General features: G+C 28.6%; 1 protein-coding gene across 14 annotated transcripts; it reads right to left on the reverse strand.

Annotated features, from left to right (window-relative positions):
• Positions 1 to 984: 984 nt before the first annotated feature.
• Positions 985 to 14,579, reverse strand: LOC133320986 (troponin I). Of its 14 annotated transcripts, XM_061530086.1 has the most exons (10): positions 14,518 to 14,579; positions 13,958 to 14,057; positions 13,818 to 13,885; positions 13,495 to 13,623; positions 13,304 to 13,427; positions 12,763 to 12,863; positions 3,631 to 3,674; positions 3,422 to 3,563; positions 1,635 to 1,676; positions 989 to 1,075 (listed from the first exon to the last, which is right to left on the reverse strand). In XM_061530086.1, the coding sequence occupies exons 1-10, from the start codon at positions 14,530 to 14,532 to the stop codon at positions 1,043 to 1,045; spliced, it is 798 nt and encodes a 265-aa protein (XP_061386070.1). In that variant the 5' UTR covers positions 14,533 to 14,579; the 3' UTR covers positions 989 to 1,042. The 14 variants fall into 14 exon arrangements, with proteins under 14 accessions (XP_061386063.1, XP_061386065.1, XP_061386064.1 ...); XM_061530079.1 differs by lacking the exon at positions 12,763 to 12,863 and adding an exon at positions 7,500 to 7,600 and having other exon boundaries at positions 985 to 1,075; positions 13,818 to 14,057; XM_061530081.1 differs by lacking the exon at positions 12,763 to 12,863 and adding an exon at positions 8,630 to 8,730 and having other exon boundaries at positions 985 to 1,075; positions 13,818 to 14,057.
• Between the last annotated feature and the right edge of the window lie 923 nt (positions 14,580 to 15,502).

The raw sequence follows: 15,502 nt of genomic DNA on the forward strand, positions 1-15,502 counted from the left end.
ATTTTTAATAGTTTACATATATTTTGTGTATTGTTTCACTGCCTAACTTCTTCAGTTCGGGCTATAATTTAACGATGAATAGTCAGACAAACAATCAACCCTTTCAAATCATTGATTTTTTTTTATAAAAATGCGTGCTCTGTTATAATGGTTTGCAGCCCGTTTCTTCAATGTTATGGCTGTATAATCGACCCACTTATAGTACTTATGTGCACTAAATTTGGTACAATTTGACTTTTGGGTACATCGATGGTGCTAGAATACTGAAATTTGGAGTTAGGACCACTGTTGAAATTCGTACCTATGTGAATCTAGAATCTTAAAATTTGGAAATATGATTTCTATTGGATTGTTGAAGAAGGTATAAATAGAAATTTTTATTAATGTGCACTAAATTTGGTACAATTTGGAAACCATTAGGGTTGGAATCTTGAAATTGGGAAATAAGATTTCTATTTTATTAATGGATACCACATTTGGAAAGCTTTGGTTTTAGGTAAAGATTTTTGGAAATAAATACAACTAGAGTACAAAAGGTAATAGATGATACCAAATGTAGTATTGTTGCGTTTAGAATTGGTGTGTAGTCTTGAGATATGGAAGTAGTTTTGGATATACATACTTTAGGATATCGATATCGGTCGTTATTGGTGTGTAGGTTGATAAGCTCTTCGGACATATGTATAATTTTTCTGAGAAAAAATTGTGGGAATTATTAAAAATTTCAGGTAACGGCCCATTTAAAGTTTTTTTTTAAATTTTTTTATAAATAATCTGGTTAGACAATTTGTGGTGTGACAGAAAATTGTAAATATTTCGTCATAGGCGCCACATATATATCTCCCATCTCAGATTCCGTATTATGAAATAAAACCACATATCATTCTGGCTTTTTTGTTAAATATAATTTTATTTTTAAATTTTTTTAAATAAATATTCTTGTGTGTGTGGTTTAAAAATATCAAATAATTTGCACTGAATACAGCAAAACAAAAATAATGAAAATATTTTTTTTCTATTTGCAATTCCTATTGAAGACAATTTAAGCTGGAGCCGGTGTTTCTGGAGCATGTTCCTATAAACAAAAATGTTGTTGTTTTTTGTTGTTGGTGGAAAAAAGAAAAGTGTAAATATCTATTATTTACAAATCATCTAAAAAATTCAAGGGAGAAGCCACAAGCTTAACGAAAGATATTTACAAGGACCACGGTGCACTTGGGTGGAAATTTTCCGCAGAAATTGTGCCAGGTTGCATTCCTTTTTCATTATCATTCATGTGCATGCTAAATAAAGTTTTTTTGTGTGTGGGTATATATGGTGGCGGGGGCAGAATGGAAATAAATATGTATATATATTTATATAATTTCTTGAGTTCATTGGAAAGGCTATATATGTAAATATGATTTCTTTTTGTTGTTGTTCTTGGTTTTTTAAATAATTGTATGTTTGTATTTAGAAAATAAAAATGTTGTGAATTTTTTTTTGTGACGTTTTTTTTTTCTTTTTTCATAAATTTAGATGTACATATTTGTTGAAAAAAATTATAAATGATTTATTTAAAAATTAGGGCGGGATACGGTCAAAATAGTATAAATCGGGAACACTTAAGCTTCAACTTCAGCTTCCTCCTTTACCTTGGCATCAGCGGGTTTGCCCTTGGACCAGTCGGGTTTCTTCTGCAAAGGGGGTGGAGGGAAAATGGAAGGAAAACAAAAAAAAACACATTAATAAAATATACAAAAATAATTAAAAAAACAATAAACAAGTGACAGTAAAAATAACTACACTATTTAACAAACAACACAAGGTATTGAAACCTAAGAGACCTATTAAATTAAATAAGTATAAAGGACATTTCTTTTGTTGGGTGCTGGAAAGTGTTTCAAAACATAAAAAAAATCCTGTGCATTGCTTTTGACTAAGGTGACAAAACTACACAAATCATTCTCAAGTTCTATATAAATCAATATTTGGTGAAATGTTGGTTTTTGACACACGAACAGACACACACACATATTGAATTCACATTCAATACACTTAGTTTTTTATATCTTACACTTTTTGGCTTTAGTTAATACACTATCTTTAATCTTTTTCTATAGATAATAATGATAATAATAATAAAAAATTAGCATTAGTATGTTGTGGCATAAAAAACAGAGTTTACTTTACTGTGTTGAGGTGTAGAAAAAATAGTTGGGGAAAGGAGAAAAATGTGTATTTATAGAAAAGTGAAATGTTTCTAAATACTGGATTTAATATTTTAAATGGGTTTGGAAAGGAGAAAAATGTGTATTTATAGAAAAGTGAAATGTTTCTAAATACTGGATTTAATATTTTAAATGGGTTTGGAATTAACTACAGTTTTTAGATATAAATTTTGTGTGTTTTGTAATGTATGTTCTGTCTTGGTGTATGAAGCCTGAGAATGGTTTGAATTTTAATAGTTAATTTTTAAAATTTTTATTTTAATTTTATAGCCAATTTTTAATATTTTATCTAATTATTTTATTTGTCATTACTTCTTATTTAAATTAAATAATATTTATATTACAATATTTATTTGTTTATCTAATTTCGAGTAAGTGAATTAATTTTAATATTTTTTCCTAATTTGATTTTGTTTTCATAAATTATTTTTTTAATTTATTCCCTCTCTCCTTCTGTGTGAGAGAGAACTGTTTAATCCAAATAAGACGTGAGTTCGTGTCTTAAGTCTTTAGTTGCGGAAAAGCAATCACGGTTTTAAAAAAAATGTTTGTGTCTTAGGTCATTTGTATTAGACAGGCACGATCTAGGGAGTTCTCTCAATCATTTGGGAGAGAAGAGAGCAGTTTTATATGGCTTTCATTTTATGTGATGAAGTTTGTGTCTTAAGTCTTTCGTATCATTTAATAATTCTTTATGCATGATTAAATGCTTGCATATGAGAGAGACGTAGAAAGAGAGAGGAAATGTTAAATCCCGTTGATGGAGTTTCACATGGCAAGCTTTTAATTGTAAAAACACACTACGGCTTATGTTGTCTCATTCTCTCCCTATGTTCTTTATCTACTCTCACAGCTTAACATGATTATTTTTGTCTCTACCTTTGTTGTTTACTGTTCATAACTCTAATAACCAAGTTTGTATCTTAAGTCTTTTATTGAAATCACTCATGGTTTTACTCTCTTTACGTGTTTTTGTGAAAATAATGTATTTGTGGGATGTGAATATCATTCATATGCTTTTGAATTAGTTAGAGAAGAGTATAAAAATATTGTTTATCTGTGTTGTTTGTGTATTTTGTGTATAAATAAATATTTACTGGGAATTTACTAAACTACATTGTTTATTTTATTTATATAAACGTGTGTTGTTGTTGTTGTTTTATATAAATATGTGTGTTTTATATAAATTTAATTGACATCAATGAACTTACCTCCTTTTCTTCTTCTTCCAATGTGAATTCCTTCTTCTTGACAACCTTCAATTGGTTACGGAAGTTGAATTCGGCAGCCTTCTTTTGGAGCTTGGCGAATTTGTTTTCGTACTTGGAAACCTTCTTCAAAGCAGGCTTGACGCTACAAGAAAAATACAATTGAATTAGTATTTGACAGATATGTTGGTAAACTTATTAAAAATACTTACAACTTGCCACGAAGATCGTTAACTTGGGCATTGAGATCGTTGATCTAAATTTAAGGAATAATTTTTGTTTAAAAGGAAACAAAAAAATAAAATTGATTAATATCTTGGAATAATTGTATACAAGACAATTGATTTTTTTACAAAAAATAAGCCATTGTGATTAGACAAAAGCATGCATTATTTTTCTTTTCTATTTTTTTCTGTTAGGACAAAACAAAAGCTACAGCATGCCAAAAGCTTAGTTACAGATAAAAGAGAGATATATAATATATTTTATTTTAACTAAGCTAAGTGGATTAGTAATTGACATACATATTTACAATAGAATTCAGTTTTTACTCAAATGTAAAGTTATTGTTAAAGGGAGATCTAAGGATTGATTTTTTTAATCTAATTATTTTTTTCTTTTTTTACTTAGAACAGCATAACATTTTTTGTAATTTCAAAATACTGATACTACATGGAAACAAAATGTGTACCGAACACTAAAATATAACTAAACATTAAAGTGTTGGTTTACGAAAAACAAAAGAGTAGAGAATTAAACAAAATTTTTTTGCTACAGTGAAGTGAAGTGAGTGAACGTTAAACAAAAAAGTACGTGACAAATTGGTGAATATTTGGTGAAGTTGAATTTTTTTCTAAATTATATTAAAAAAACGAGGTACTGCACACAGTATGGCACACAAAAAAATTACGCTGAAGTAGAAAAAAACAAGAATATTTGTTGATATGGTTGGTTGGTGTTGTCCCTTTGAAAAAAAATCCCAGTAGAAGAATTTGCTATGTCGGAAATTTTAATGATTTGTGTTTTTATTTGTTTGTGTGTTTCCATCAAAAAATATGAAAAAAATAATATCAATTATTAAAGTGCATCTCTAACTCGCCAATTGCAACACAGTTTTTCATAGGAATAGGGGGAGTAGAGGTTGCTTTTTTGTAGGGGATAGTTTCTCAAATTTATTTTTCCTGCTGTTGTTGTAGTTAAATAAAGTGTTGCTAGTTGCCAATTGTATACAAAATGGATTGGTTTGATTTATTTTTTGGATTTTTGTTTTTGTTGTTGTTAACCAAAAGAAGGGCTTAAAGGCACAAACAAAAAACCACACATAGATTTTTTTATTTTAATAAAACACAAATATTCCACATATTTTTTAAATATAATTTTTTTAATTATTGTGCTATGCGCGCCATACTGTTGCATTTCTTTTTTTTATTTATAAATAAATGAATGTCTCGTTTTAGTGCTAAGTATTTTTTTATAATTTTTTTCTTCTTTGCTTTGTACTATGTATGCATGTTCTAAATGAAAGAAAAAAACCAAAAATCTTTTGTCACAGATTTCTGTTTGTGCAAAAAAAAAAAATAATAAGTAAAAGAACAACAATGGATCTTAATGGCGGTGGGTGGTGGCGTAAGAGATTTTTTTCATTTTGAGATTTTGTTAAAATAGATTTTATCTAAAAAAATTACTAATTAAAATAAAACAAAAAGCCAAGTGTGCTTGGTGTTACTGTGTTTCATTTATCATTCGGTTTTTCTGATTTCATGAATAGCATGATTTACAAAGTAGTTTTTTTTATTGTTGGTTTTAATTAGAGAAAACGAAATTCTTGATAAACAAATAAAAACACAAAACATTATTGAGATATTTATATATAAATATGAAAAAAAAATAAATAAAATGTCACATTGCATTAATATCATCTATGAAAATATATAGGAATAGAAAAAACAAACGTCATTATCCAACAATTTTTTTTTTTGTTTCGAAATCAATTAAAAGAATTTTGCAATCGAATTGTTTGTGTTTTGGCGGGTGGTGTGCATGTGTGTGTTTATGGAAGAGGAATTGTGGATTGGACGTAATTTAAAAAAATATATATATTGAAATTTAATTTTGAATTTAAATTTAATAATTGTGTTGTGTGGGTGGGTTTCTGAAAATGTATTGGTGTACATTGTTGTGAAATGATGATGCATTGATGATAGGGTGTTGAAATTATGGAAGATGGAATAATATATTACTTTGTATTTAAATAAATCAATTTTTTTTTTTATTATTTTAATATTTAAAAATAATTAATATATTTATAAAATATATATTTTTTGTATTTTTAATTAAATGATTCTGTTTTTATTATTTTTTAATTATTTTTCTTTCATAAAAACTTCTAACAATAATTTTCTATAATTGTTATCAATTAATATAATTGTTATCCCTAAAAGTATGCTTCGTATAGATAAGTTTATATGATTTGTAACTGTCTAAAGATAATCCTAGATGAATTGTTTATCCAAAGCTTTAATCTAAACTATCGTCTCTATTGATATAATGAGCCTAAAAATAGGCAACACATATTGATCATCAACAAGATAATATGTAGAGATAATTAGTAAATAATTCACAATAGTGAATAAATAATTCACATAGTAAATAATTCACAATTATGATTTCAATGCAGAGATGGGAATGATTGACTTAATTTTTTGAAATTAATGCAATTTTTTATTACAAAAAAATTAAAAATCTAACCATTGGAATTTGAAAATGGAATTTTGTTAAGTTTCTTTATCAACTTCTTGAATTTTCCAATAATTAAATTAGTGTGAATTCAAATTAAGTTATATGAACAAATAGCCTTGAAAAAACTATTTGAGGTTCATATGAATTGACTACAGTAGATTATAAAATACTAACAGCCTGTTTTTGTAAAATTCCAAACGAACGAATTCGAGTGACTTACGACCAAACCTTTATTTATGTTTATAAAGTTTTTCTGATTCAAAACAAAAATAAATGACATATTTTTCAAAACCAAGGAGTTTGGTCGTAAGTATATTTGTGAATTTTCTGTAATATTTTATCGTCCTGGCACATTTGTGTTTTCAATTGCGATTCTAAAAAATACCTTGGAAAAGGTGGAAAACAATTTAAGAGAAATATTGTGCAGACAATTAAGAGCTGGGAAATTTGTGTCGATTCAAAATAAAATGATTTCGTATAAAATAAAAAATATTTTCCTCTGTAGAAAATCTCACAACACTGAGGTATGAATTTTTTATAGAAAAGAGTAATTCAGAATCTGAAAATATTTGCATATTTAATTAAACTATTTTCCTCTAATAAAATTAAACAGAAATTATTGTTTTATCAAATGATTGTGACTGATGCGTAGATCTCAGTTATGGCCTAAAAATCGACTCTATGTGATCCAGGCTTTACTGAGATGGAGTGAAGGATTTGGAACAGTTTTGTGGGTCTGTCAGAAAAAAAATGAAGTGGATAACTTTTACGGCTAGCTAAGAGTGGACTTTGGATTTATGGGAAGTGTGTTGGTGACTGGCTGGTATTTGCAAGGCTAAATTAGATAGTGTGTCTTGGATTTATGGGAAGTGTATTGATGACTGGTTGGCTGTTTTTTTTTCAGCGCTAAAGTGGATAGTTAGCTGAAAGTGTGGGATATTTTGTGTATCTTGGTGACTGTTTGGTATTTGCAGCATGGAACGTGTGTTTGCTAAATGTGGAAAGTGTGCTGAAGGTGTGGGATATTTTTTGTGTATAAATTTGGTTTTTGTGCATGTGGGAACAGCTTGTGTGTGAAAAGTGTGTGTGTGGATTGGGGTTTTCACCAAAAATCAAAGGTGAAATATGTGTATCTTTGTTTTTGAAAAAAGCTAATTAATATTTCTATATTGTTGGAATATTGAGTTTTGTTTCATCAATACAATATTTATATATATGAAAACTAATAACTTTAGCATGTTTTTATATATAGATTTTTAATAAAAAGGAAACGTTAACAAAAATATATGTATTTAATAGCTAAATAGTGTTGCTGAATAAATAATATAATAGATAGCTGTACCTCCCAGTCTTTTTTCCTGACTTCGTATTCCAGATCCCATTTCTGGCCTTCGCAAGTATACATACGATCGTAATATTCTTGACAAATCTTTTGTAATTGGGCTGTGGATAACACACACACACATGATGCGTACGTATATATTGAATTTTTTTTGGAGGTGGTTTACAAAAATAAAGGGGAAATGTTCATTGAGTTAAGACAAATTTTACGAATAAGTAATGAGAGAAAAAAAAACATAATAATATATAATGGTGTTTGAAAACATAATGTTGTATGTTGCACATGGAGTTTTGATTTTTGTAAAATTTCACCACTAACAACCTAGACAAATTCTTCTTGCAACACATATCTAACATTTTACTTCACACGTAACACAGACAGAGAGAGAAAAAGAAACAAAGGCTTATTTCATATGACAAATAAATTAGAAGAATCTAATTTCTTGTTGTTGTTTGTGGCAGTACCTCCCAATCTTTTTTTCTGACTTCATATTCCAAATCGAATTTCGAACTTTCAGTATAATAAATACGTTCATGGTATTCTTCACAGATTTCAACTAATTCACCTGAAATTCATATTTATATTGTTGGTTTGATAAATTGTTTTACATATCGAGTAAATAAATAAAACATAGAAGGCATGTTATGTGTTCTAGAGTGTAAGAGAATTTGGAAGATAAAAACAATTACACAAGAAAAAATAAAATAAAATTGGAGTGTGGTGTCTTGAATGGTATTGACATTTTTCTTTTTTTGTATTGTAATTGGGGAATTTGGGCAGCAGCTGCAAAATAACACAGGCACACACACTGACAATCAGTAATTGTTGTTGTAGCCATACATTAATTGGTTTTTAAAACTTAAAAAAAGAAAATATTTATATAAAATGTCAACCACACATAAATAATAATTGCAATTCCTTTACAAATGTCCTTTCATTATTTTGTAAATTCATTTTGGGTTTTAATATATATATTTTGTTTAAATATTTGGGGTTTTATAAAAAAAGTTTGGTTTTAAAATTATTACAATATTATTATTAAGATTATTTATAAGAAAAAAAATATATATATGTAGAAAAAAAACAATACCAAAATTTCTTTTTTTAATATCAAATTTTGGCTTAATTACCTCTTGTGCCTTGATTTTCTGAATATGCTCTAAATCAAATTTATCACCCTCCAATTTGTAAAGGCGTTGCCAATATTCTTTGCATACAGTTTGTAGTTCGGCTGTTTTTTTTTGTACCCAGAGATTTTTTTTGGTTTCAATGAGGGGGAGGAGGCATACATATATATAGAGGATTAATTGAAATTTTTTATTTGCTCATAAATAATTTAAATATATATATAAAAATAGAAAACAACAAAAATATAGAAAGGTCTCGAATCTTTAGAGGAAAATTTTTCTCTATTTGTAGAGGTTGGTTTTCAGTTCTAAAGAAGATGGGGGAAATAAATCTCTCAACAAGAATATTACTAGGAAATCTGAGGAAAGTACAATACAAATATATAAATTCTTGTTTGCATTTAAAATTATAAAACATTTTAAATCAATAGTTGGAATTTATTTAAAAAAGTTGGAATTTATTTCCTATAAAAAATGGCTAAAGAAGACAACACATATTTCAATTTTATTGTTTCTAAATTAATCCACTACCAAACAGTAGGCAATGCTGCCTAAAAATATATCAGAGGAATTGAAGCTGGCTTCATTGTAGTTTTAGGTAAAAATACTATATAATTTTCCGAACTTGGATGCTGATTGAGCCAAGGTTTAAAAATCTTCAAGACATTATTTAAATTCGATACATATCGCTAATTTGCAGCAAGACAGGCATAACTAAAAAACGATTTTACAGAAAATGTGTTTTAAGTCTTCAATTTACTCACACTTTATATGTGACAGAGGAACTTCTACAGCTTCTCAATTAAAGTGTGTAAGAGATATTCATCTGATTTTTTTACACAAAAACTCCAAAACTACGATTTATGTCTGTCTTGCAGCAAATAAGCGATATTTATAATAAATAAATCAAATATACTAGCCTAAATAAGTCTTTTAAGAAGAAGTATAAATGTTTTCAAAAGGTCATTGGAACAAAATCCAGGCTTCTTACGAATACCCAATTGTAAAAAATAAATATAGGCAAAAATATTTTCTGGAACAAATAATAAACAATCTCTTAACAATAAAATAACTTTTTGACCTATCCTGAAATATTTTTAAGAAAATTTGTGTGATTATCGATCCTTCAAAGAGGATTATAAAGGTTTATTTGAAAATATCCAATATATTCGATATAAAATGTATTAGGGGCTTATTAGAAGTGGGAAGCGAGAAGTATGGTCCTTAAGATCCCTCGAATAAAGATTTTCGACTGAAAAAATTGAGAATAATCTATTTTTTAAATAAAGTTTTGAAATTCATAAATCTAATAATTTATGACAGTCCTGTGAATCTTGTCTTTCATTTCTTCGGTTTTGATACCGATCTTAATCCCACCAATACGACCTAATTTAATTTGCGACCTAACACCCTTACAAATTTACTACACAAAATTTAATATGTGGCCATGTAGCTTAACTAATTCCTTGACGCCTGAAAGTATGCAAAGATGTATTTTTTTATTAATTTAAAACACTATTGTGAATGGATAAGTCAATAACCTTTTGGGATATTTTTTTGCTATTGTTCTTCACTGTATTTAATTGTGATGATGATATGAAGGCGCCTTAAAGTAGGCACCATATTTGATTATTGCTAATGATTTGTAACTTGACTTAGGGATGGCGGGGGTTCTTGTTAATAAAAAAGATGAATTAGATAAAAAATTATCTCTGGATGAATTTTGAAGTTGCCAAATTTCTTGTTGTTAGTTAAAGAATTTAGAATACCACTGCGGGGATGTTGTTTATGAAATGATTTCATGGATTTTAGGAAAAACAAAAACCTATTCATATTCATAGTTCTGTGTGCAGAATATTTCGAAGAAAACAAAAAATATTTCCCTAAAATATATATGAATGTTTTTATGATGAAAAAAAATTTAATGAAATTTATTAAAAAAAATCTCAAAAAATCTTATGGGGAAAAAATCTTTAATTTTTCTTGTTACAAAAATTCAAGAAAAATTTTTATTGTGGCTCCCAAAAAAATCAAAAAAATACTTTTTTTGAGTAAAATTTTTTTAGTAAAAGCTTTTTCAAAAATTCAGTTAAAGCTTCTACATTTAAAAAAAGAAAACGTAACAAAAAGCAAAAAACGTGGGGTTAGCTGCTGCTTTTTTTGAAGCAAAAATCACTTAAATTAAAAAGGTGAATGATAAACAATTAAATGGAACTTGAAGTTAATATACAGCTTGGTGGGAAATTAACAAATTAAGACCTAGGGTTTTTCTTCTTCTTTTTGGGAAAAGAAAAACCATCAAAAAAAGGGGAAATATCTTTTTTTACAAAAAATGGACAGAGAATAAAATGAAAAAATCTGTTTTTTTAATTGTAGAAAAAAAGCCCAGCAAAGGTTTTTTAACTGGTTTAAATCAAGGGGAAAATATTTTGCTTTTTTCCTGGGATTGGGGGGTTATTGACTAACTACATTTATGTGAACACCAACAATTATACTACACACATATTTATGAATATTTTTTTAATAAAATCGGCTTGAAGAAACATTATTATGATTAGATCTACATTATTTTTTGGCCTCAAAAAAAAAGTAGTAGAAAAAAATTTTGTTATTAAAACTTGGTTGGTATTCGAAAAGACAAAAAGAAAAATAAAATGAAAATGAGCAAATGAAAACAAATCTTGCCTCATAATCCTTACGGCCAACTTCATATTCAAGATCAATTTTTTGATCTTCCAATTTGATAATCTTATTGTGATAGTCTTTACATATTTGAATCAGGGTTGCTAAACAATGAAACGTGTATTCCACAAAGAAATAAAATCAATACCAAAAACAAAAAATTATAATTTGTTGGAGGTGGGAAAACATATATAAAATACCTTAAAGGCACACAAAAAGAGATAAAATCGAAAAAATTCTTACAATTAAAAATTCTTAATAAAAATATATAAAATTCTTAGAGAAAAAATAATTATTTAGAAACCTAAAAAAACTTATTTGGAGAATCCACGAGGTTATTTGGGGATATATATATTTTTTTGGGAAAGGTGGTGAGAGTGTGTGTGTAGTTGTGGTGTGTGTATGTAATGTGTTTTGTTTTATAATATTTTTTTTTATAATTTTTTTATAGAACTTCCCCATAGAAATTAGGACCTTAATATGATTTATTTCCACCAGTTGTGTAGTGTTTGTAGGGCTACGGTGCTGTAGATTTTTTAAACTTTTTTTTAATTTTCTCTGTACAAAATCAGTGCTTGAAACTTGAGTTTGAGTTTTGCTTAATATTGGTTTTTAATATGAAATATATGTGATTTTAGAGAAGAGAAGAAGTTGAATTAGAAAATTGCAAATAGTTGTGCCTTAAAAGCCAAAGAGAAAGGAGTTACATTTTATTGGATAATTTTAACAAACAGCCAGACAATGTAGCCAAAAAATGTGTGAAAAAAATGATTTTATAAAATTTAAAAAAAAAAATATTATAAATTTTTTTAAATAAAAAAAAATATGACAATTTAAAAGAAAAAAATAAATCTGATTATTGGAATGTAAATCTCCTTAGAAAAACTGATCAATATGAACCACGCTTACTTCCCTTACAAAAACAAAAAAAAAAATTAATAATAATTAAAAATATTAAATTAATAAAATCCCAATTGAATATTTTTTTTTTAATATTAAAAAATCTGAAATCTAAAAATTACTCTTTTCATTTCCCCACATTATCAATACCCCAATTTCTATACTCTGCACAGTGTCTGGCTGCTGCATAAATTCTGTTTATAATTATTTTTTCATTTCGAAAAAAAAAATATTGAACTCAAGTTTAGTTTTTTTTTTTAAAGAAAATTATATAAAAAATTAGATATAGAGAATAAAAAAATTAGAAAAAATAAGAATAAAGTGCTTGGCATTATTTGAAGAATAGAAAAAAAATATTGAAAATTATTTTGAATTGTAGTAAAAAAAAATAGTAATTGTGGTAGAAAATGGCGCGCGGTGGCAGTGGCGTAATTTTTTTTTTAAATTTAATGGCAGTGGCGTAAGAAAATTTAGAATTTTCTTCATTATTTTTTGTTTGTTGTAATTTGGCAAGTGGTATTTGTTTGTTTATGTATATATAGTAGTGTGTGTACCTCAACATCCTTGCGCTTGACAACGTATTCAAGGTCGTACTTGGAGTTCTCCAAACTGCAAATTCTGTCGTGGTATTGTTTGCAGATTTGCTTAAGTTGCTCTGTGTAGACAACAAAAATAATAACAACAAGAATAATAATACGATGGGTGGACAACAAGGTAACGAGGGGCGGGGAAAGTAGTTGTTGTTTTTTTGTAGGTAGGTAGGGTTGTTATATAATAAAAATAAGAGAAAATTAGAAATAGTTATAAAAAATAGTTGTTTTTCTTTTTGTTGTAGAAGAGATTTTTTTTTCAACTAAAAGCCAGATCCAAAATCTAAAAAACTAATACTTTTTTGTGATTTTTTTTAAACTCCAAAAAATAAGAAAACTAATTTGTGTGAAGTGTGAAAACAATTTGGGTTTATGTGAGATAAAATTGTTTGTTGTTGTTTTTGGTGGAACAAATTGTTTCGTTTTTAATCGAAATCCAAATCGAGTCGAGAGAGATAGAGATCGAGAGAGAAAGAGTTGTGAAAATGGATCTGATTTAACATACCTTCGCTGGCATCACTAAGGTTTCTGGGGCTGCCACAACGTTCTTCAATGATACGTCTGCGTTCGGCGGCTTTGCGTTCTTGTTCTTTCTTCAATTCTTCAGCGGCTTTCTTGCGGAGCAACAACTGTAAAAGATCACACAAAATTAGATAAACAACTCCATTAACGAACAACAACTCCAAAAAAACTTACCCTGAGTTTCTTCTTTCTTTCGGGGGTCATGAAACCCTTCTTGGCCTTCTTAGCCTTGGAAGCTTCTTCCATACGCTTGCGTACTTCAGCACGCTTGCGTTCGATTTCGGCTTGTTTAGCCTTCTTTGCCTAAAAAAAAACGACGATGGGGGGAGGGAAGAATTCAAAATTATTGCCCAAGCCCAATTGGTATACAGAATTTGAAACGGGGAACACTGTGATGAAAACGTTCGGACCAACACACACAAACACACAATGGAGCTACACAGAGACAAAGATCTTCGCCGTAAACATTAGAACACACAACATTCAGGGCTGGATACCTCATCGACTTTGCCATTTTTAGCTGGTGCAGCGCCAGCGGCAGGTGCTGCTCCGGCAGCGGGTGCCGCTCCTGCTGCAGGAGCTGCCCCAGCAGCGGGTGCAGCTGCTGGTTTGGCCCCGGCTGCAGGTGCTGCTGCACCGGCCGCGGGTGCTGCTGCAGCTGGTGCCGCCGCAGGAGCAGCGGCGGGAGCTGCCGCTGGTGCTGCTGCTGGAGCTGGTGCCGGTGCCGCTGCTTTTTTCTGCAAACACAAAATAAAAAGAAGATTATTAATAAAAATTCTCATAAATAATATTATATTAAGCAGCAGGATAGAAAGCATAAAAAGTATAAATATTTTATTTTTAACAAAATTTGCTGATTTCAGTTATAAGCGTTACATGTTAGAGCGTGAAGTTGGTAAACCTTGGTTTCTGCTGAATTTCTTCTTATTTGCCAAGAAGATAAGAAATTAAAAAAAAATCATAAAAAGCTTTAGTTATTTGGTTTTAAGCATTGGTAGAAAAAAGGCATTTTGAACTAAAAACTCTTTTGGATATTCACCTTCACAATGTTTCCCGCTTAGATACTGCATCAGTTGCATTTTTGTTGTTGTATTTTTAATTACTAAAAAAGAAGGAAAGAAATTATTAATTAATTTTTATATTCATTGCTTTTTTCATGAGATACCCTTTTCTGAGGGCTATGGATACTTACCTCACCTCCTCATCAGCCATGTTTGATTTTGTGATTTAGGTGAAGTGTCTGTAATGGGGAAAGATACAAAGATTTTTGATTAATTTATATGTTTTTTTTTTAATTCTTTGAATTATAATAATAATTTAATAATAAAAAAGTAATCCAGAAATATCCTCAATTCAAATTATACTTCATTAACACTGATCGCAATTTCTGGAACACGTCATATATTGTACACACAAAAGTAATGACAATTTAAATGCAGATTTATCACAAATCGCGTCTGATGTAAACGATGCATTAAAACGTGTTTAACTTAAATTTAAATTTGTTTACTATATTACACCTGATGATGAGCAATTCATTTTTTTATAATTTTGATAATATTGCCAAGCTACGTTGCCAATGAAATATAAACAAATATAAGATGACTGACATATTATTATCCTGATACTAGTCTAAACAGTATAGATTTATAAATCGAGTAGATTTAGATGACATTATTCTAGCCGTGTCTTAATATTACGATTTAAAGATAAATCCTTACGTATAAATCACACTAACGTTAATCACTTGTTTGTCATATGTTGTGAGAAATATGTCAAATTAGTTACATCAGCTGTATAGACATAGAGCTGTCAAATACATTTTTTTATGAATGAAGAGTGCACATTTTTGGTGGTTTTATTAACCAATATATTTTTCTATTTATTATATATTTATTTTAAACACCTTCTTGATATATCAACTGCATACAACAATTTCTTGTTAGTGATTTCACAAATTTATTGTAAATTATATGGATCTGCTGATTTGTAGCTAGACAAAGACTATGAGACGATTAAATTCTGATAAGAAAATGTGTCTGTAACTCCAAGCTTCATTCGCTCGAAAATTTAAAAAAAAAATTAAAATGCTTCCGTTGAGCGTTGCTTTATGTCATGCGTCAACGCTTCAAAAGTTAAACAATGTGAAACTCCCTTTGGCTGTACTCAACAACGCACAATG

The sequence above is a fragment of the Musca vetustissima genome, unplaced genomic scaffold (assembly GCF_032173495.1).
Source record: "Musca vetustissima isolate MV318-11 ecotype Yass unplaced genomic scaffold, APGP_CSIRO_Mvet_v1 utg82064, whole genome shotgun sequence".
Lineage (NCBI taxonomy): Eukaryota > Metazoa > Arthropoda > Insecta > Diptera > Muscidae > Musca > Musca vetustissima.